Genomic DNA, 23,292 nt, shown 5'->3' with positions numbered 1-23,292 from the left:
AGGGAAGCCCCATATAGATTGTTACATAGGTTATTATGTATATAATCAGGTTGGATAATACATTCTTTTGTCATTTCAATGAAGGATGATAGAAAAGATAATTGTGTAAGCCAAAAAATCCATTTAAAAAAAGTAAAATAAATGGAAAAGATTATTAATATGTTCTTTAACTCTGCTTTATTTTTCTTAGATCTTCCCAATGGACTTTCTAGCAAAATCTATCAACCAATTTGCTCTGGAGTTTAGTAAAAAGCTAGCTGAATCTGCTGAGGGTAAAAATATCTTCTTTTCTCCCTGGGGGATCTCAGCCTCCTTGGCCATGGTGTATTTGGGCACCAAAGGGACCACTGCAGCCCAAATGGCCCAGGTGAGTAAGAAAGGTCAACTATCCTCTACTGGCTTAAAATGAAATGCTTTTATTTGGCTTTTACCTTCATTCCTCTCCTGGAACCCAAATAGTCCACATTTTACAATCATGTCTTCCAAAATAAAACACACACACATTTTCCAGACCTTAAAAAGTAAGGCTGAGAAAGTGAATCAACAGACAACTGTTTCTAGGAAAACTATTTAAGAACCTGTGTTCTCTGGCAAAATCAGACGGAGACATGAGGTTATCAAGTTTGGTTCAATGTCAAAATTTTTTAAAATTCTGATTATTAAAATATTTCAAGAAAGTCATGGCTCGTACTTTAATAGAGTTAGTCATCATCTTTCTAATCTTGGAAGGATTTTCTTAAAAACACAAATAGAGGACTTGTTTGGTGGCTCAGTGGTTAAAATCTGCTTGCCAATGTAGGGGACATGGTTTGATTCCTGCTCGAGGAAGATCCTACAGGCTGCAGGGCAACTATTGTAGCCTGTGCACCTAGAGCCTAGGCTCCAAAACAAGGGAAGCCCCACTCAAAGAGTAGCCTTCAGGCACTTCAAATAAAGAAAGCCCACATGCCCACGCAAAGCAGCAAAGACCCAGCACAGTCAAAAATAAATAAACAAAATAATAATAAATTGATTTAAAAAGACACAAATAAAAAAATCAGGTGAAATCTGTTTCTCATGCTTTGTTTGGTTGTTACTTTGTTCAGTCCCTGCTTGTCTGGGTGAATCTAATGAATACATGAAGAGCATTAAAATAGTAGAACAGTATTACTGTTTGTTTCCAAGGCAAACCATTCAATATCACAGTAATCCAAGTCTATGCCCCAACCACTAATGCTGAAGAAGCTGAAGTTGAGTGGTTCTATGAATATGAAGACCTACAAGACCTTCTAGAACAAACACCCAAAAAAGATGTCCTTTTCATTATAGGAGATGGGAATGCAAAAGTAGGAAGTCAAGAGATACCTGGAGTAACAGGCAAATTTGGCCTTGGTGTACAAAGTGAAGCAGGGCAAAGGCTAATAGAGTTTTGCCAAGAGAACGCGCTGGTGATAGCAAACACCCTCTTCCAACAACACAAGAGAAGACTCTACACATGGACATCACTAGATGGTCAATACTGAAATCAGATTGATTATATTTTTTGCAGCCAAAGTTGGAGAAGCTCTATACAGTCAGCAAAAACAAGACCAGGAGCTGACTGTGGCTCAGATCATGAACTCCTTATTGCCAAATTGAGACTTAAATTGAAGAAAGTAGGGAAAACCACTAGACCATTCAGGTATGACCTAAATCAAATCCCCTATGATTATACAGTGGAAGTGAGAAATAGATATAAGAGACTAGATCTGATATATAGAGTGCCTGATGAACTATGGATGGAAGTTTGTGACAGTGTACAGGAGGCAGTGATCAAGACCATCCCCAAGAAAAAGAAATGCAAAAAGGCAAAATGGTTGTCTGAGGAGGACTTACAAATAGCTGAGAAAAGAAGAGAAGCTAAAGGCAGAGGAGAAAAGTAAAGATACACCAGTTTGAATGCAGAGTTCAAAAGAATAGCAAGGAGAGATAAGAAAGCTTTCCTCAGCAATCAGTGCAAAGAAATAGAGGAAAACAATAGAATGGGAAAGACTAGAGATCGCTTTAAGAAAATTAGAGATACCAAGGGGACATTTCATGCAAAGATGGGCTCAATAAAGGACAGAAATGGTATGGACCTAACAAAAGCAGAAGATATTAAGTAGAGGTGGAAACAATACACAGAAGAACTATACAAAAAAGATCTTCATGACCCAGATAATCACGATGGTGTGATCACTCACCTAGAGCCAGGCATCCTGGAATGAGAAGTGAAGTGGGCCTTAGGAAACATCACCATGAACAAAGCTAGTGATGGAATTCCAGCTGAGCTATTTCAAATCCTGAAAGATGATGCTGTGAAAATGCTGCGCTCAATATGCCAACAAATTTGGAAAACTCAGCAGTGGCCACAGGACTGGAAAAAGTCAGTTTTCATTCCAATCTCAAAGAAGCACAATGCCAAAGAATGCTCAAACTACCACACAATTGCACTCATCTCACATGCTAGCAAAGTAATGCTCAAAATTCTCCAAGCCAGTCTTCAACAGTATGTGAACTTCCAGATGTTCAAGCTGGATTTAGAAAAGCCAGAGGAACAAGAGATCAAATTGCCAACATCCACTGGATCATGGAAAAAGCAAGAGAGTTCCAGAAAAACATCTATTTCTGCTTTATTGACTATGCCAAGCCTTTGACTGTGTGGATCAGAACAAACTGTGGAAAAATCTAAAAGAGATGGGAATACCAGACCACCTGACCTGCCTCCTGAGAAATCTGTGTGCAGGTCAAGAAGCAACAGTTAGAACTGGACATGGAACAACAGACTGGTTCCAAATCAGGAAAGGAGTATGTCAAGGCTGTACACAGACTCTATTTTTTTTTTTTTTGGGCTCCAAAATCGCTGCAGATGGTGACTGCAGCCATGAAAGTAAAAGACGCTTGCTCCTTGGAAGAAAAGCTATGACCAACCTGGTCACCTTAGTCACTCAGGCATGTCCGACTCTTTGGGACCCCATTGACTGTAGCCCACTAGGCTCCTCTGTCCATGGACTTCTCCAAACAAGAATACTGGAGTGGGTTGCCATTTCCTTCTCCAGGGGATCTTCCCAAGTGAGGGATAGAAAATGGTTCTCCTGCACTGCAGGCCGACTCTTTACCCACTGAGCCACCAGGGAAGCCCATGATCAACCTAGACAGCATATTAAAAAGCAGAGGCATTACTTTGCCAACAAAGGTCCATCTAGTCAAAGCTATGGTTTTTCCAGTAGTCATGTATGGATGTGAGAATTGGACTATAAAAAAAGCTGAGCACCAAAGAGTTGTGCTTTTGAACAGTGGTGTTGGAGGAGACTCTTGAGAGTCCCTTGGACTACAAGGAGATCCAACCAGTCCATCCTAAAGGAGATCAGTCCTGAATATTCATTGGAGGGACTGATGCTGATGCTGAAGCTCCAATACTTTGGCCACCTGATGTGAAGAACTGACTCAATTGAAAAGACCCTGATGCTGGGAGGTATTGAGGGTGGGAGGAGAACAGCAGGACAGAGGATGAGATGGTTGGATGGCATCACCGATTCGATGGACATGAGTTTGAGCAAGCTCCGGGAGTTGGTGATGGACAGGGAAGCCTGGCGTGCTGCAGTCCATGGGGTCACAAAGAGTTGGACATGACTGAGTGACTGAACTAAACTGATTACTGTATAAGCAGTTAATCTGATGTAAGCATTCTCAAATCACAGTGTTTCTATGTGTGTGTGTAGCCTTATATAGCAAAGTGAAAGTGAAGGCCATTCAGTAGTCTGTTCCTTTCTGTGAGCTGCATCCAGGACGCATGTGGGAGTATAATTAGTGTCTTCCTCCTCTTGGACAATTTAAGAGAAACAGAGTCCACATCCTTCCTGTGAATTTCACATAAATGCTGGGGGAACACAAAGACTCTGACTCTATCGTCAGATGATGATCGGCAGTGAGAACTGAAGCACTTAAGTAGAAAAAACAACTAAAACTCCTGAATTTTCCAGATAATTAGGGCAATGGTGGCTTTTGCTTAAACTGGCTAAATGATGCACTTAATTGAATACTTAGCTTTCTTCTCAAACAATGATAGATAAAAACGAACCATGGAAAACATGAGAATTTTACATTTAAGGCTATTCCCAATGTTATTTTCAATGTCCAATGCCAAGTATTAAAGTAAACAGACTAACAACTTAAATTCAACTTAAAAATTTATTTAAAAGCAGCTCTTGACTTACTCTGTTAGTCCAGGTAATATACCGTTTAAGTCAAATCAGAGCTCCCTTGATTCATTAATCATATGTTTTGCAGCTATGGGAATGACAGTCTTATATTTACTGATGTGTATTTCAAATGATCACACCTCTGCAAAATGTGCTCATGTATTGCCTTTTTATTGAAATTATAGGTTCTTCAATTTAGCAGAGACCAGGACAGCAAATTTTGTCCTGACAGTGAAAAGAAAAGGAAAATGGTATGTCTTATATTTCAATATCCATTTGATAATTAAGGAGAAGGTACTTTTAGCATTTTTTTTTTAGTGGCTAAATCAAACAACCTTTAATAGGTCATTTTTCTTAGAAAAAGATATTAAAACTATAGGAAAATTTTAGAGTACACTGTCTACACTTTTTGAAAGAGTTATATTCTTTCCCCTTTCTTTCCCTTCAAAACTATTTCACTTTCAACCTTGCTGTTATCTTTGCATACTAAGTGTGAAGCAAATTATGCCTCAACAACTTTTATATCCTGCACTAAGAACACCAAAGAAAACATTTACCTGCCATGCAGTTGATTTCATGATCAGTTCATGAACGTGAAATAATTTCTTTTATTCTAAATTGTTCATATACATGTGTTTCTTTTTCAACATTTTTATTTGACCAATTTCTTTTCTTTGAAAGGAATTCAATGTGGGCAAGCCTGAAGAAATATACTCTGATTTCCAGACACTTATTTCAGAAATCAACAGTTCCAGCCATGCTTGCATACTTAAAACAGCCAACAGGATCTACGGGGAGAAAACTTTTCCATTTCACAAGGTAAGTGCAAACCTCTTATTTTAAGTTGATGGGAAAGAAAGAGCCATGTGAGACCAATCAGACGCTTTGTGCTTTTCTACAGGGATCCCGGGACAATCTTAATGTATAGGATGTCTGTGGTCAGTATTTCTGATAATCATTTAAACTGACCAATGTGTCAAGTTGTAAAGGAAACCAACAATGTATCTCAAACCACATCTAGTGATCAGAATTTTATGCCCAGAATAAAGGGGTACAACCCACTAACACACAGAGAAATGGGGTTTATATAAACCCTGGGCCAACATTTGTTTCTTGGGAAATAGAACAAAAGATCTAGAGTAGTTCCATGTGGTGAGTCTGAAGGAGCAGAGGGTGGCATCGTCATCAGAGGGTGGCTGGAGACTCTGTCCTCAAGAGCAAAGCTGACTTTAGGATCAGATAAATCACTTCACATTATGACTATAGAAAATGCTATTTACATGCAATTAAGTCAACTTCTTTTCTCTGATGGTTGAGACCCCACAATGCAGATCCTCAGAGGAGTTAACTTTGCTGCTGCTGCTGCTGCTGCTAAGTCGCTTCAGTCGTGTCCGACTCTGTGCGACCCCATGGACTGCAGCCTACCAGGCTCCTCTGTCCATGGGATTTTCCAGGCAAGAGTACTGGAGTGGGTTGCCATTGCCTTCTCCCGAGTCAACTCTATGTCCGGCCAAACATTTAGTTCTTCCTGTTTGTCTGTCACATTCTTTGGCATGTGTCAGAAAAGAGCCAGAAGACCCAGGTGCCCTGTGGGTAAGAAGTAAAGAAATTGAATAGGACAGAAGGATAGCAATAGAAAAAGTCAAGCTGTACAGTGGAGAAGACTCCTGGGAATAAGATCCCACATGACACATGGCACATATATATATGGATGTGGGGGCTCCAGAGCTGTAGGGGGCAGGCCTTCCTTCCACAACTGCAGTTCTGCATGGCTAGTCTGCATCCAGCTAAGTTTACACAGGGGAGCTTAGTTTTAACCATAGCTGGAGTATGGAAGACTGAAGAAAACAATGGGGTGAGAGTTTGCAGTTATCCATCTGGCTGTATTTTTTTTTTTCAATCTAAATAGACTTGATTTCTCAGCTTTGATAAAAAAAAAATCTACAAAAGGAGATTTTACCTATATCTTCCAGAAATATTTAGAAGATGTGAAAACATATTTTGGTGCAGAGCCACAGTCTGTGAACTTTATAGGAGCTTCTGACCAAATCAGAAAGGAGATCAACTCTTGGGTTGAAAAACAGACTGAGGGTAAGCTTTCTGCAAGGTGATCACCAGTGTATTTTTGAAAAGTATTACTTTATCATTTTGAATTGTGTTATGTGTTCAGTATGTACATTTCTTAAATAGAACTGTGGGCATATTCTAATTATTCAGAACATTTGTTTTTATTCTAAGTCTTATCTAAAACAAATAAGACAACCATTTAATTAATACCAAGTAAACAAGAGAATGATCACACTCTACTAATTCCAAAGAGGACTCTAGAGAAATGCAAAAAGTTTTGGAATACTGATGCACATGTGGTTTCTAAAGAAAAGTGGCTGCTAATGAATAATGAATGTGTGGCATTAAATATACTGTATAACCTTAAGTAAGTTCCAGAATAAGGTCATATATTAGAACAGATTTAAAATGCAGTAACTATCCTAGTAATAGGATAGAAGTTTGTTGTTGCTATTGTTGTTCAGTTGCTAAGTCTTGTCTGGCTCTTTTTAACCCCTTGGACTGCAGAACACCAGCCTTCCCTTCACCATTTCCCAGAGTTTGCTCAGATTCATGTCCAAAAAAGATAGTTTATCTCTGACCTAATCATCACAGGATAGATAAGCATTCTCTTCCCAGAGGCCTTCCAGAGATATACCTTGTGGATTAGAGCTGCATCTTCAAGATGTGGCTTTTATATTTGTCTAAGATGATTCTTGGGCTGCCCTGGTGGCTCAGTAGTAAAGAACCCATCTGCCAATGCAGGAGATTTGGGTTCAGTCCTTGGGTTGGGGAGATCACCTAGAGAAGGAAATGGCAATCTACTCCAGTATTCTTGCCTGGAGAATTCCAGAGAAGCCTGACAGGCTACAGTCCATGAGGTTGCAGAGTGGCACACCACTGAGATTGTGCACACAGGAGATGATTCTTAATGTTTGTCAGTGTCACAGTCAGCAGGAAATAGGGAAGATAAAGCCTCTTTGCTTTTAAGTGGCTGCCCTGAAACTTTCACACATCAATTCCATTTATATCCCAAACTTGGGAACACAGCATACGTTATGCTCTGGTGACCATTTTGTCTTAGTTTGCCTGGGAATTTCCAGATTTTATTTTCTGAAAGTCTCTCAGGCCTGGACAAACCAAGATAGTCAGTTACCTGGACCTGTAGTAAAAGATGAATCCTAACTCCCTAAACTGATATAGAAGCTCAGCGTGACCATGGGGTCTTGCCTGTCTCTCCACTCCAACTCTTATCATTCTCTGACTCAAAACTAATGCTCAGGAATTTCAAGTGGCACAGAATCCCAGAAGATTCCTGTGCTACTTCACACCCCCACATATTTACTCCTGTGTCCCCTCAATCAGAAACTGCCCCTCTCCTGCCACTCCCAGCCCCTTCATGGCCACTGGTTAACAACTCAGGGCCTCCCTCAGACAAAGAGCCTTCCTCCTTGCTCTCAAAGCCCCTTTGGGAACCTTTACCTTGACACTTACCATGTCGTTCCTAAAACTAACAATTGTTCAGTTGTTCATTGACGTCCCTACCTCTCCCATTAGATTCAAAGACCTAAGTGCAATAACACTACCTTATTTGAGTTTCTGCTTTGAATCACTAACAAATAATAGCCTCGCCTATGGTATTTGTTCAGAACATTGATGTTTATTGAAGTGAATTGAGGAAGCTGGCAGCCCTACATTCTCAGTTCTTTTTTTACTGAACTAGTGACTCAGAGGAGAACGCAATGGCAACCCACTCCAGTACTCTTGCCTGGAAAATCCCATGGATGGAGGAGCCTGGTAGGTTGCAGTCCTTGGGGTCGCTAAGAGTTGGACACGACTGAGCGACTTCACTTTCACTTTTCACTTTCATGCATTGGAGAAGGAAATGGTAACCCTATCCAGTGTTCTTGCCTGGAGAATCCCAAGGATGGCAGAGCCTGGTGAGCTGCCATCTATGGGGTCGCACAGAGTCAGACATGACTGAAGCGACTTAGCAGCAGCAGCAACAGTGATTCAGAAGCCATGCTGAGGCAGGAGTGACTGTTTTTCCTAACTTACGCCTGATTTGGATTCATCCAAATGTGAGTCTGGTTTGAGAATTATAGATTAGCCTGTATTTACAGAAAGAAACTACTTACATTGTTCCAGTTCATGTGAGAACCAAATGTGATTGTACAGGCAAAAGCACATTGAAATGCACAACACAAACTAAACACAGTAGCTGTGCTGTCACTTCAGTCATGTCCGACTCTTTGCGACCCTGTGGACTGTAGCCCGCCAGGCTCCTTGGTCCATGGGATTCTCCAGGCAAGAATACTGGAGTGGGTTGCCATGCTCTCCTCCAGGGGAATCTTCCAGACACAGAGATCAAACCCATGTCTCTTATGTCTGCCTGCATTGACAGAGGGTTCTTTCCAGTAGATGTAGAAGCAATTATAGTGCCGGAGCTGAATTAAATCTCAGCTCTCAAATGCCTACCCTCTGCCTACTTGGGTCCCTAGAAGACAGAAAAGGGCCTTATGGACAGGAAGACAGGGAACAACTCATATGCTGTCTTTCACCGAAGCAAATCCTTTCAGAGCTGAGTAGAGAGTAAATGTCTGATGCTCACAAGATTGGTTTGCATAAGGGTCTTGCCATCTTCCCCATATAGGCTGATGCACTCAAGGAGAATGACAGAATCCATTTCACCAGATCACAGAGCTGTCCGGACTTTCCTATGATGATAGAAATGTGCCATAAATCTGAGGGCTGTCATAGCAAATGACCACAAACTGTGTGGTTTAGACCAATGGAAATATATTCTCTGATAGTTCTGGTGCTTCCCTAGTGGTTCAGTGGTAAAGAATGTGCCTACCAATGAAGGAGATGCAGGAGATGCAGGTACCATCCCTGGGGTGGGAAGATCCCTTGAAGAAGGAAATGACAACCCACTCCAGTATTCTTGCCTGGGAAATCCCATGGACACAGGAGCCTGGCGGGCTACAGTCCACGGGGTCGCAAAGAGTCAGACACAACTTAGTGCTAGACATGCAACACCACAGTTCTGGAGGCTGCACATCCAAAGTTAAGGTGTTGACAGGGCTCTACTGTTATTCAGTCGCTAATCTGAGTTTCACTCTTCGCAACCCCATGAACTGTGGCATGCCAGGCTTCCACTTCTTTGGAAAATTTTAGGAAAGAAGCCATTCCATGCCTCTCTCCTAGTTGCTGATAGTTGCTGGCAAACCTTGGCTTGTAGAAGCATCTCTCCAATCTCTGCCTCTGTTGATACATGGCTTTCTACTCTTCCTCTCCTTTGTCTTTGTGTTTTCACAGTCTGTGTGTCTGTGTTCGAATTTCTCTCCTTTTATAAGGACACCAGTCATTGAATTAGAGGCCCAACCTAATCCAGTATGACTTCATTGTAACTTGATTGCACCTGCAAAGACCCTATTTTGAAATGAGATCACATTCACAGGGACTGGGGGTTAGGAATTAATGTATCTTTTGGGAAGGACAAGATTCAGCCCACAACAGCAATCAGTTCAGTTCAGTCACTCAGTCGTGTCCGACTCTTTGCAACCCCATGAACCACAGCACACCAGGCCTCCCTGTCCGTCACCAACTCCCGGAGTTTACCCAAACTCATGTCCATTGAGCCGGTGATGCCATCCAACCATCTCATCCTCTGTTGTTCCTTTCTCCTCCTGCCCTCTATCTTTTCCAGCATCAGGGTCTCTTCAAATGAGTCAGCTCTTCCATCAGGTGGCTAAAGTATTGGAGTTTCAGCTTCAACATCAGTCCTTCCAATAAACACCCAGGACTGATCTCCTTTTAGGATGGACTGATTAGAGCTCCTTGCAGTCCAAGGGACTCTCAAGAGCCTTGTCCAACACCACAGTTCAAAAGCATCAATTCTTCGGCCCTCAGCTTTCTTCATAGTCCAACTCTCACATCCATACATGACCACTGGAAAAACCATAGTCTTGACTAGACAGACCTTTGTTGACAAAGTAATGTCTCTGCTTTTGAATATGCTATCTAGGTTGGTCATAACTTTCCTTCCAAGGAGTAAGCATCTTTTAATTTCATGGCTGCAGTCACCATCTGCAGTGATTTTGATGCCCCCCCCCAAAATAAGGTCAGCTACTGTTTCCATTGTTTTCCTATGTATTTGCCATAAAGTAATGGGACTGGATGCCATGACGTTAGTTTTCTGAATGTTGAGCTTTAAGCCAACTTTTTCACTCTCCTCTTTCACTTTCATAAAGACACCCTTTAGTTCTTCTTCACTTTCTGCCATAAGGGTGGTGTCATCTGCATATCTGAGGTTATTGATATTTCTCCCAGCAATCTTGATTCCAGCTTCTGTTTCTTCCAGCCCAGCATTTCTCATGATGTACTCTGCATATAAGTTAAATAAGCAGGGTGACAATATATAGCCTTGACGTACTCCTTTTCCTATTTGGAACTAGTTTGTTGTTCCATGTCCAGTTCTAACTGTTTCTTCCTGACCTGCATACAGGTTTCTCAAGAGGCAGGTCAGGTGGTCCTGTATTCCCAACTCTTTCAGAATTTTCCACAGTTTATTGTGATCCACACAGTCAAAGGCTTTGGCACAGTAAATAAAGCATAAATAGATGTTTTTCTGGAACTGTCTTGCTTTTTCCATGATCCAGCAGATGTTGGCAATTTGATCTCTGGTTCCTCTGCCTTTTCTAAAACCAGCTTGAACATCTGGAAGTTCATGGTTCACGTTTTGCTGAAGCCTGGCTTGGAGAATTTTGAGCATTACTTGCTAGCATGTGAGATGAGTGCAGTTGTGCAGTAGTTTGAGCATTCTTTGGCATTGCCTTTCTTTGGGATTGGAATGAAAACTGACCTTTTCCAGTCCTGTGGCCACTGCTGAGTTTCCCAAATTTGCTGGCATATTGAGTGCAGCACTTTCACAGCATCATCTTTTAAGATTTGAAATAGCTCAACTGGAATTCCATCACCTCCACTAGCTTCATTTGTAGTGATGCTTCCTAAGGTCCACTTGATTTCACATTCCAGGATGTCTGGCTCTAGGTGAGTGATCACACCATCGTGATTATCTGGGTCACGAAGATCTTTTTTGTACAGTTCTTCTGTGTATTCTTGCCACCTCTTCTTAATGTCTTCTGCTTCTGTCAGGTCCATACCATTTCTGTCCTTTATTGAGCCTATCTTTGCATGAAATATTCCCTTGGAATCTCTAATTTTCTTGAAGAGATCTCTATTCTTTCCCATTCTATTATTTACCTCTATTTCTTTGCACTGAACACTGAGGAAGGCTTTCTTATCTCTTCTTGCTATTCTTTGGAACTCTGCATTCAGATGCTTATATCTTTCCTTTTCTGCTTTGCTTTTCGCTTCTCTTCTTTTCACAGCTATTTGTAAGGCCTCCCCAGACAGCCATTTTGCCATTTTGCATTTCTTTTTCTTGGGGATGATCTTGGTCCCTGTCTCCTGTACAATGTCACATATCTCTGTCCAGAGTTCATCAGGCACTCGTCTATTAGAGCTAGTCCCTTAAATCTATTTCTCACTTCCACTGTATAATCATAAGGGATTTGATATAGGTCATACCTGAATGGTCTAGTGTTTTTCCCCACTTTCTTCAATATTCTCCCCCAAATACATAACTTAAATATTATCTTGAAGAAGCATCAGAAAAATCTGAGCAGAGAGTTAAGCATTCTACAATTTTTTTTTTTCCAAAAGTATCAAGGTCATGAAAGACAAAGAATGAATGTGAAACTGCCTTGGCTTAAAGAGGACTAAGAGGAAATGACAGCTAAATGCAACTTGAGCTCTTGGATTGATTTCTAATCTAGAAAAAAAGGACACTATTGGAACAACAGATGAAATAATTTAAACAGGGCACACCTCTTGTGGTCCAGTGGGGTTGGGACTTTGCCTTCCAAAACACAGGGTATGGGTTTGATCCCTGGTTGGGGAACTAAGATATCACATGATTTGTGGCCAAAAAATGAAAACATAAAACAGAAACAGTACTGTAACAAATTAAGTAAGGACTTTAAAAATGGTCTACATAAAAATTATCTTTTAGAAGAAGAAATCTAAGTAGATCTGTTAATATTAATGGTATTCTATCAATACTGAATTCCTGGTTTGAATTTTTCTGGGTATAAGATGTTACCATTTAACAGTATTTCATAATCATAAGTTTTATAAGTGTGGCATTTCACCAGGACATAACTATATCATTTGAAATATGTCCCTTTGCTTTTGTAGGAAAAATCCTAAATCTCCTACCTGATGATGCAGTGGATCCTACAACCAGAATGGTTCTGGTGAATGCCCTTTACTTTAAAGGAGTCTGGGAACATCAATTCTTAGTCCAAAATACCACAGAAAAGTCTTTCAAAATAAACAAGGTAGGAGCCTGTTAATAACCAGTATGTATTTTATAAGACATTGCAAATGAAATTCTATTTTAAATTCATTCTATCTGAATATTTGTTCCTGTAAATGATGGCTCTTTACTCGGGCAGGGATGACTGACCTAAAAGCCCCAGTTTCATCCCACCTGGACGTTGCCCTTTCATTGTTTTAATCTCACATATTTTATCACTCACCCCTCGCTGCGATCATGGTAGAGTAGGTAAGGTAGTTATTGCATTTATTTTCCAAGTTAGAAGTGCAGTGGGGCTAAGTGGCTAGATTCATTTCAAGTTTATTTGTTTTGGTTTCATTATAGTTTCTCTGGTCAATAGAGGAACCAACCTTTAAATGTCCAGTGTTGAGGGGTGTGTGTGTTACTTGCTCTTTGTGACCCCACAGACTGTAGCCCGCCAGAGTCCCCTTTCTATGGGAGTGTCCTGGCAAGAATAGTGGGTTGCCATTTCCTCCTCCAGGGGAGCTTCCTGACCCAGGGATCTAACCTGGGTCTCCGATTGAACCTGGATCTCCTGTGTCTCCTGCAGTGGCAGGTGGATGCTCTACCACTGAGCCGCTGGGGAAGCCTCAAGTGCCTCGAGCTGTGCCTCAGTTAGAAGGCTGCCGGAACCATGATTCCACGTTCTTCACTTACGAGTTCTGTTCTTGTTCTACTAAACTAGCATCATCTTACACCAAACTCTTACTTTTCCAGAAGAAAAAGAAATAAAAAACATTTTAAAATCTCATCTCTTTCTTTAAGTTTTCCCTCTGGGCTGGCACACAGAGCATTTGTTTTTGTAGTAGGAACCACTTCAGCAACAAGGGAGATGAACAGAAGGTCACAGATACACCCAAGGGCTGGAATGTGGCTGGGTCTTGAGAATTGAATGGAAACGAAGATTCAAATATTGTCAGGATTCATCTTCTATCTTCTCAACTCTGTTTCTCTCATCCTTCTTCTCTCAATCTGAAGTCTGATCTCCATTCTAGAGATGAGTTTGATAGGTCACATTCCAAATTCTTAGGTAAAGAACTGACTGCCAAAGTTTGTGAAAATGTTTTAGTCCTGGGTGGATTATCTCACTTAAACACTGCTGCTGATGACTTATGGCTGTAACAATAGGTTGTGTGCAATAGGTTGTGTGCAATAGGCAATTTTCAGATGATCAGTGGGGAAAAGATGTAGAAAGGACTGAATTTGTAATCCTACAGGCTAACTGGAAATAAGCTGGATAGTTACTTGGCTTGATAAAAGCAGTAGAGATTTTCAGCTGCAAGTGATAGGAAAGCATTCCAAACTAGCTCCAGTGACATGAGAATTATATTAGTGTTAGCTCAAGGGCTTCCCTGATGGCTCGGGGTAAAGAATCCACCTGCCAATGTGGGAGATGTGGGTTCAATCCCTCTGTCAAGAAGATCCTCTGGAGAAGTAAATACCTCCAGTATTCTTGCCTGGGAAATCCCATGGACAGAAGACAATGGTGGGCTATAGTTCATGGTGTCACAAGAGAGTCAGACATGACTAATAAACTAAACAACATCAAAGAAACTAAGAGGAACCAGGAGTGGGACCTCTAGAGTCTCAAACATAATCTGTCCTCTCTGCCTCTACCCTTGAGCCATCATTATTGCTCTCATTCTCTGATATTAAGGATGGAGTTTATCCATATGACCAGGGAATATGACTGCCCTTTATTCTAGCTTCACAACTCTATTGTTAATACAGAGAGAGTCTTGGCTGCTAGCTCTAACAGAATGCTCCCAAAGAAGACTCTGATTGGTCCCACCCATATGCTTATCCTTGAGACAATCATTTCAACACAGAGCATCCTGAGTGAACAGCCATGGTCACGAGGCCACTACCTTAGCAGAAAGGTAGGGCTTTGTGATTGACATTTAGCACCACATAGAGTGGATAAATAACAAGTATAAAATGTCTGAATTGCACGGTTTTGCTTTTGTTTACCATTGGCTTTACTGACATTTCATAATGTCATGTATCTACCATTACAGTATCGTACAGAATAATTTCATTGTCCTAAAAATGCCCTGTACTCAACACATTCATCCCTCCCTCTAAGTCTTTCGCAACTGATGATCTTTTTACTGTCTGTATAGTTTTGCCTTTTCCAGAATGCAGTAAAATTGGAATTACATAGTATGCAATCTTCTTGAAGGTGCAACCACATTCTTCTACTTAGCAATATGTATTTAAAGTTCCTCCAATATGTATTTAAAGCCACTTTTTGTGGCTTGACAGGTCATTTCACTTTATTGCTGAATAATCTCCCATTGTATGGATTTAAGATTTTGTTGATCCGTTTGCCTTGCTGAAGGGCATTTTGATTCTTTCTAGTTTTTGGCAATTATGACTCAAACTGCTATAAACATATATGTGCAAGATTTTGCATGAACATGTTTGTAACTCATTCTGGTGACTACCCAGGAGCACAGTTGTTGGATCATGTGGTAAGGTTGTGTTTAGCTTTGGAAGAAACCACTGCACTGCCATCTGGTGTGGCTTCCACTTTGCATTCCCACTGGCAGAGAATGTCAGTTCCATCTTAGCTAGAAGTTTGTGTCATCAGGGTTTTGAACTTTTGGCCTTTCTATTAGCTGTGACACTCCACAGCTAATCTTCACTGTTTTAATTTGCAATTGCCTAAGCACATAGGATTGAACATCTTTTCACATGCTGTAGGTCTTCCTTTGATGAAGTATCAGTTTAGATCTTTTGCCTATTTTTTAAGCAGGGTTCATTGCTTTATCATTGTTGAGTTTTAAGAGTTCTTCACAAATTTCAGATACTGGTATTTTACCAAACACATATTTTGCAATTCTTCGCTCCTAGTTTATTGCTTGTGTTTTCCTTCTCTTAGTGGATTTCAGTTTTATGATATTAAAAGGCTGTCTCAAATGTTTGCATCTGAAATGCAACTTAGTTTCTGAATCATTGGTATTTGCATAGTTTGCATAAGATTATATATTGTTTTAAGTGTTTGGTACAATCCAGCTTGCCATGATTCATAGAGGATGCCATAATACTGTCAGAGAAAGAAATTCTCACATCATTTATTGACGATGTTATCAGTGGAACACATATTTCCAGAAAGCAAGTTTGAATAGTTTTATTCAGCATTTAGCAGAGGATCATCATCTTTGTCAGTGTCACAGATGGCTGGGAACCAATGTTGCTAAAGAATTAAGAATTTGGTGAGATACCTCCCCAGTGATTTTGCTGCATATATTCTACAGACTACAAGCAAACCAGTGCAAATGATGTCCATGAAAGAAAAACTTCAAGTATTTTACATAGAAAGTCCACAAGCCATGGGCCTTCAACTCTACTATGAGAGCCGTGACCTCAGTCTGCTCATACTGCTGCCAGAAGACGTTGATGGACTGGATCAGGTAAAGGGATCAGTCTATTCATACCTCCCTCCTTTCCTCTTCCCTTTGGTAACATTTGTTTTCTCTCTGTGAGTCTATGTCTATTTTGCAAATGCATGCAAAATCACTTTAGTCATGTTTGACTCTGTGCAACCCCATTGACACACCAAGTTCCTCTGTCCATGGGATTCTATAGACAAGAATACTGGAGTGGGTAGCCATTTTCTCCTCCAGGGAAACTTCCTGACCCAGGGATTGAACCTGTGTCTCTTGTGTCTCCTGCATTGGCAGGCAGGCTCTTTACCACTAGCACCACTTGGGAATGTTTACTTGCATGGAAAAATAACTTAAAAAAAGAGACATCAGTCTGACATGAATATGGTTCTAGTGTTTATCCCTCCTGGGAAAAAAGATATGATCTTATAAAGATATGATCTCCCTGTTTTTGAATTTCTGCACAGGGGGGCAACCAACACATCTTCAACCCTAGTTACTGTATTTTCACGTATCACTTAAGCTTTACAAAACTTTGTAAGGTTGATGTTACTATTTCTCAGGAAGGATAAGTAGTCTACAGACACCTTTAGCATTGGGTAGCCACACAAACAACAGCTAGAAATATTTATTGTGAGTAACAAAGCTGTGTAGATTGATCATAACAATCTTTCAGGTAGTATAGGTCTTTTTTCTCCTTCTGGTAGAACCTACCTAATTAATTTTTAAGTCACATGCATTAAGCTAGCCTTAGACATACATTTAAAAACATAAACAGAGTCTAAAACATTTTTTAAAGAATGCTTTTTATCAAGTAAACACTCTTCAGAAGATATAGTCTGTATCAGTGCATCTTCAGGTTATTGTTTAAGTTGTTCACCAGTTAAACATGGTGATGGACAGGGAGGCCTGGCGTGCTGTGATTCATGGGGTCGCAAAGAGTCAGACACGATTGAGCGATGAACTGAACTGCACTGAACTGAAGCCTGATTTTGGCCAGACTACATTTCTGAGCGATTCACGTGCAATCAGTGGTCTGTCTTTCTGTGCACTGTGTGTAGTTTCTCATGTGTGCCAGATTGTTTATATTTCTGCTACCACTTTCCTATTGGTGTTTAGAAAGATCTCTAGATAGTGTCATAAAATTTGTGAAACTGGAGAGGATGGTAAAACCAAGTGTGAACACTAAACCATTAGAGTTACATCATTATAAGCCTTTTTTTTTTTTACAAAGTGCAAGTTCCTGACCTGAAACATTGTCACTTAATGCACATCATTTACATATGTGTCTTTGATAGCAATACTTGGATCTAGAAAACTCCAAATTAGCAAAACCATGTGCTTTAAACAAACATGTTATTTAAAAAATCAAACGTTGCTTTTTATCCTATATATGTAATGCATATGTGTATATACATATATATTTATTGTTTTAAAAATTTAAATATCAAGAGAAAAAGCAGCTTCAAAATCACTGTTTAAAAAGTTATTACTCTTAAGATAGAATGATTTTCCTTTCTTTACTATTCTTTTTCTCCCCATAATTTATAATTACTAGTTTCATATTGGTGTAATTATAGAGTATAGGCATTTTATCTCAGATTTTGTTTTTGAAGGATTGTATACTGTGCTAATGAAACTAATTTAATAAATTAGTTATTGAATTAGTTTATTAGTTAATAAACTAGTTTTAAACTAGTTAATACAACTAATAAAAATAATTTTTTTGGTTCCCTGGCGTACAACGTGTCCTAGAGTATATGCTTTTGTGTTGATGACATCTAAATGTATATTTATACTAGTATATTTGTGTATGTAGTTGCTGTCTTGCAAATATCATAGAAGTACTTCTGTTTTGAATCAAGGTCTAACTTATTAAGCCTATATCCTGAGAACTATTAATCTGCAAAATGATATGTCAACAGTGTGAAAGATCTCTTTATAAACAAAAAAATTCCAAATGTGTGTGTTTTGTTACCTTTGGTAATGGGAGTGATTATAATTCATCTATGTAATATCTAGAGATTTCACTCAACCTTTATTTCCTATTTCTTAATTGGAAATTACTGATTCTTTCTTCATTGGCTCCAAATTGCAGCTGGAAAAGGCTATCACCTATGAGAAGCTGAGTGAGTGGACCAGCGCAGACATGATGGAGTTGTGCAACGTGCAGTTAAACCTTCCCAAGTTCAAGCTGGAAGAGACTTACGATCTCAAGTCAACTTTGAGCAGTATGGGGATGAGCGATGCCTTTAACCAGAGCAAAGCTGATTTCTCAGGAATGTCCTCAGAGAGAAACCTATTTCTGTCCAGTGTTTTCCATAAGTGTTTTGTGGAAATAAATGAACAAGGTACAGAGGCTGCAGCTGGTACTGGGAGTGAAGTGAGTGTAAGAATTAAACTCCCCTCCATCGAATTCAATGCAGACCACCCGTTCCTCTTCTTCATCAGGCACAACAAAACCAACGGCATTTTATTTTATGGGAGATTCTGCTCCCCCTAAACCCTGCATCTCTCTCATCAAACAAGAGCATCTAAAGTGTGAAAAATACACATATGATGGAAAACACAATTACAATACAACCAGTTTGTAGCTTGACTCTTTCGTATGCATACATATTAGAAAGATTATCTTGAAATAATATATTCTAGTGATCCTATCAGGCCTATATAGTTAGAGAGAATGCAAATTTAATTTTTTTAACATTTTAATGTGACTTTTATTTGCTTTTCAGAAATTCGGTTATTCAATCAAATGCCTTCAATGCTTGACCTACCTGGTCACTGTATCTCCATTGTCGCTTATATTTCACATGCATCATTGAGTGAAGAAAAATCTTTATAAAGGTGATATAATGATATCACTGATATTGATATGTGAATTTAAAAGTATTCTAAAATAAAAATTTTATTAGAAAGAATTACTATGGGTAACAGTTGTCACATTAACATCTTTGCTTTTAAAAATCTTATAAACTAGAAGAGTAAATTTCTAATTTATATAAATGTATATTGTTGGGTATAAGAAGATATTCTTACTAACATTTTATCTCCACAAAATTGCCTGTGTTTTTCCAATTTCTACTAAAAATGCTCATACACAATGTCTTATTGGTAGTCTCATCAGCTGTTATTCTAATTTTAGAGACTGAGTGTATCATTCTAGTTGCTTTTTTCCATTTTAATTTACTAAGTGAAAGATATAATCTACTATGGATCTGATATGAGCAGTGTATAAATTAGTACAAGAAAATGTGTTTTCTGTATCAGATCTTGTTTTGGTATCATAGAATTAAAAAAAAAAAAAAAAGATCCTATACTTTGGGCTTCCCTGGTGGCTCAGGTTATAAAGAATCTGTCTGCAATACAGGAGACCCGGGTCCTTTGCTTTAGCTCCAAAGAAGGGCAATCGTAGTATATACGACGTTTATCACATGGTCATGAGACATTTTGCCTCTACCCGTAGCACCTCACATCAAGTGACAATGAAATAAATCCCTGTGTCCGTGTTCTACCAAATTAAAAGTCCTTATGTTTTAGGTGTCATGTGGACTCAAAAGAAAAGTAGGCTAACAAGTGAACAGGGAGCCTGGAAACCGAGCCAAGATAAAGGAAGACCAGAGTGACTCTGTCAGAAGCTGACAGTCAAAGAATATTCAACACAGTATTTTCCAAACAAAGAGGAAAAAGGATGATACTAGAGATTGCAGGTTAGTAAGATGCATTCTGAAAGTTATGACCAACCTAGATAGCATATTAAAAAGCAGAGACATTACTTTGCCAACAAAGGTCCGTCTAGTCAAGGCTATGGTTTGTCCAGTGGTCATGTATGGATGTGTGAGTGTGACTGTGAAGAAGGCTGAGTGCCGAAGCATTGATGCTTTTGAACTGTGGTGTTGGAGAAGACTCTTGAGAATCCCTTTGACTGCAAGGAGATCCATCCAGTCCATTCTGAAGATCAGTCCTGGGTGTTCATTGGGAGGACTGATGCTGAAGCTGAAACTCCAATACTTTGTCCACCTCATGCAAAGAGTTGACTCATTGGAAAAGACCCTGATGCTGGGAGGGATTGGGGGCAAGAGGAGAAGGGGACAACAGAGGATGAGATGGCTGGATGGCATCCCTGACTCGATGGACGTGAGTTTGGGTAAACTCTGGGAGTTGGTGATGGACAAGGAGGCCTGGTGTGGTGCGATTCATGGGGTTGCAGAGAGTCGGACACGACTGAGAGACTGAACTGAACTGAACTGAGGAGGCATTCAGGCAGTCATTCATTTACAAAATGGTTACTAGACATCTGTGCTGTATCAGTTGATACTTAGGGCATGAAGACTATGTTTCCAAACAGAAACACCCTGGACCCCTGTCTCTTGGAGTCATGGAGCTTACAAACTCAAGGGGGAAATAGACTCAAAGTGGATGCTAGTGCAAAGAGTGATTGCAAAATAAACTGCAGTCATCCTGGACACACACGTATGTGTGTGCACTCATCAGACTTTTTCAATAATGAGGCTTAAAATATTCGCTGATGATATTTGTTTTTCTCCCTTAGTGCAAATGTATATATATATATATAGCCTGCCTTTTTAGAAGTATCACAGACTTTAGAAAATAGATAATAATCATGGTCTGTTAACTTCCTTTTTTCCCCCAGGGAAAACAAAACTATTTTTAAAAAATTGGAAAAGCAGTATAGTAATTAAAGAGCATATGGGTTTCCCTGGTGGCTCTTGTGGTAAAGAATCTGAAAACCAAAGCAGGAGACACAAGTTCAATCCCTGGGTCTGGAAGATCCCCTGGAGAAGGAAATGGCAACCCACTCCAGTATTCTGGCCTGGAGAATCCCATGGACAGACGAGCCTGGAGGGCTACAGTCCATGGGGTCACAAAGAGTCGGACAGGACTGAGCAACTAAACAACAACAAGGTAAATAACATGGCTAAAAATATAACTAGACAGACTGGAATCTGGATTTTGAAAGTGCTCTTCCATAGGCGTACTAAACAAGGCATATCAAACAAGCTTGTGCGTGCCTGCTAAGTCACTTCAGTCCTGGCCCGCCAGGTTCCTCTGTGCATGGGATTTCCCAGGCAAGAATACTGGAGTGGTTGCCATTTCCTTCTCCAGGGGATCTTCCCAACCCAGGGATTGAACCCACATCTCTTATGTCTCCTGCATTGGCAAGGAGGTTCTTTATGCCACTAGGTCCACCTGGGAAGCCCACTAAATGAGCTAAGACTGCGGCAAATTAACCCAGGAAAGCACACGCATTCCCTAATTGGAGAGGCCTTCCGCAAACACCCTCAGAGGCCCAGGCGCAAGCTTCCGCCGCCAGTCTGTCCGCTCTCGGGCCGGGGTAGGGGGACACGCGCGAGGTTCGGCTGTGCCCACGGTCCAGCCACTGCACAAGCCGGCCGTCTCCCAGAGTTCTGAGTAATCGCCGGAAGCCCGGCCAGAATCAAAGCGGACGCGAAGCATCCACCCAGCTGGAAGAGCCGCCGCCGCCGGGGAAGCAGGAATCTCCCAGATACCCAGTGTGGGGGCGCTCCCGAGCCCTCGGGGTCCCCCGGCGGCCTCCTGGAGCCTGGAGCTCAGGCGGAGAGCTGCAGGGACGGCGGGAGGCCGGAGGCAGCCGTGGTCAGGGAAGCGAGGGGACCAGAAGGACCACCGGAGGTGTCCGGGCGGAAGGGCCGCGGGGCTGGGGTCGCCCCGGTCCCCGCCGCACCCTGGGGACCCCGGCCCGCTTGGTTTGGGCCTCAAAGGTGAGTCTCCAAGGGTGGGGCTGGGAGACCCGAGCCCAGGAGCGCGGATCCGCCCTGGTCACAGGGTGGTCCCTCCACTGCGCGGCGGTTTGCCGGCAGGGAGGGCGCGGCCGGAGCTCCGCCTGGGCTGTGGTTCCTGGAGAAGGACGTGGGGAGGGCCCTGGCGGGGGTGAGGATCTGTGGGCGTCTGTGGTCCCCGTTCCAGGCGGGAGTGGAGCCTCGGGCGAGTTCCGGGCGGTGCTGGGTGCCGGCCACCTCCAGACCAGCGCGGCCCCGCTGCGGTCCAGCTCATCGGGTGTGACCAGCCGCCTCCCCTCCCCTCCTGTTCCTCCACATTCTTCTCTCTGTTCCTCCTTCCCTCTGTCCCTCCCTTCTTTCTTTCTGCATTTCTTGCATTCTTTTTCTTGTTTTTCTTTAACATCTTTCATCTATTTTTACTCATGGACTCCTGTCTCTGTTTCGCTGTGCTTAGTCGCTCAGTCGTGCCTGACTCCGTGAGACCCCATCGGCTGTGTGTAGCCCGCCAGGCTCCTTCGTCCATTAGATCCAGGTGAAATCCAGGCAGGAATACTGGAGTGGGGTGCGGTGCCCTCCTCCAGGGATCTTGGGGATCTTCCCAACTGAGGCCTCCCCTGTTGCAGGCGGATTCTTTACCAGCTGAGCTACCAGTGAGGCCCTCTCTCTCGCGTAAAAGAGTTTCCTTCCCGTTTGGGCTCCGCAGCAGCCACAGAATGGATTCTACATTCCCCCGATACGCCAGCGCCCTGGCTCCTGCTCCCACTAACTCTGCTGAGGGATTTGAAGTCCAAACTGCCCTCTGCAGCCCGCTCCCCAGGGCAGACCGGGGTGCTGCCTTCCTGTCCTCCTCCATCCTCCCCAGGTCCCTGGTCCCTCTTTTATGTCCGGTTCTCCCAGGACATCCAGATTGTCGGGTCCCAGTCTCTTGGCTTTTCCTCTCACTACCTCCAAACATTGGAAATTCCCAGAACGAAGTGGATTTTCCCCCCGCCGCCTCTTAGGCCTCCACTTGTTCTTTCTAATTTCACCCATTTACCTAGAGGTTCCTGGAATGAGGTGTAGACTGAGGGCTGTCAGTCTTTTGCTCTAGAGCTTTTAGTCATCGCAAGCCCCCTCTCTATGTTGACAAACACCCCTGGGCTGTCTTTGTCACAGGATCCCTTGAAATGGTATGTTCCACTCATCTCAAATGGAATGTAGCACCTTCCCCATTCCAAGCTGATTCATACACCTTCCTGTGGTTGGTGTCCCACCCTTTGGGTGGATTAGCTAAGAGCCTCAGCATGGTACTCCGTCCTCCTTGTCCTCAGGTGACCAGCCCCCCAGCCTGGCAGTTCCGTCTTCCACTCTCTAGTGCAGACCTTTCTGCTGTGTTGGGGAGGTGCTGGTCAGTAGCAGGGATCCCCAGTTTTTTTCTACACCAAACCATGAGCCACAATATTCTTCTAAAACTCATATAAAACGTTTGTTTGAGA

General features: G+C 41.7%; 1 protein-coding gene across 1 annotated transcript; it reads left to right on the top strand.

Moving 5' to 3' along the window:
• The first annotated feature begins 199 nt into the window (after window positions 1-199).
• LOC102270419 (serpin B10) lies at window positions 200-18,540 on the top strand. The gene is made up of 7 exons (XM_005904090.2): window positions 200-367; window positions 4,385-4,450; window positions 4,881-5,018; window positions 6,173-6,290; window positions 12,507-12,649; window positions 15,909-16,064; window positions 18,136-18,540. Exons 1-7 carry the CDS (start codon window positions 200-202, stop codon window positions 18,538-18,540), a joined length of 1,194 nt encoding a protein of 397 aa, XP_005904152.2.
• The last annotated feature ends 4,752 nt before the right edge of the window (window positions 18,541-23,292 follow it).

The sequence above is a fragment of the Bos mutus genome, unplaced genomic scaffold (genome assembly GCF_027580195.1).
Source record: "Bos mutus isolate GX-2022 unplaced genomic scaffold, NWIPB_WYAK_1.1 CTG230, whole genome shotgun sequence".
In the NCBI taxonomy this organism is placed as follows: Eukaryota; Metazoa; Chordata; class Mammalia; order Artiodactyla; family Bovidae; genus Bos; species Bos mutus.
This window is presented reverse-complemented; position numbering and strand designations above follow the sequence as displayed.

Bases quoted from the DNA above. Each gene is read 5' to 3' on its own strand.
- LOC102270419 (XM_005904090.2), top strand. From the start codon at position 200: ATGGACTTTCTAGCAAAATCTATCAACCAATTTGCTCTGGAGTTTAGT. The intron at 368-4,384 runs GTGAGTAAGAAA...TTGAAATTATAG, and splicing joins CTGCAGCCCAAATGGCCCAG to GTTCTTCAATTTAGCAGAGA. The intron at 4,451-4,880 runs GTATGTCTTATA...TTTCTTTGAAAG, and splicing joins GTGAAAAGAAAAGGAAAATG to GAATTCAATGTGGGCAAGCC.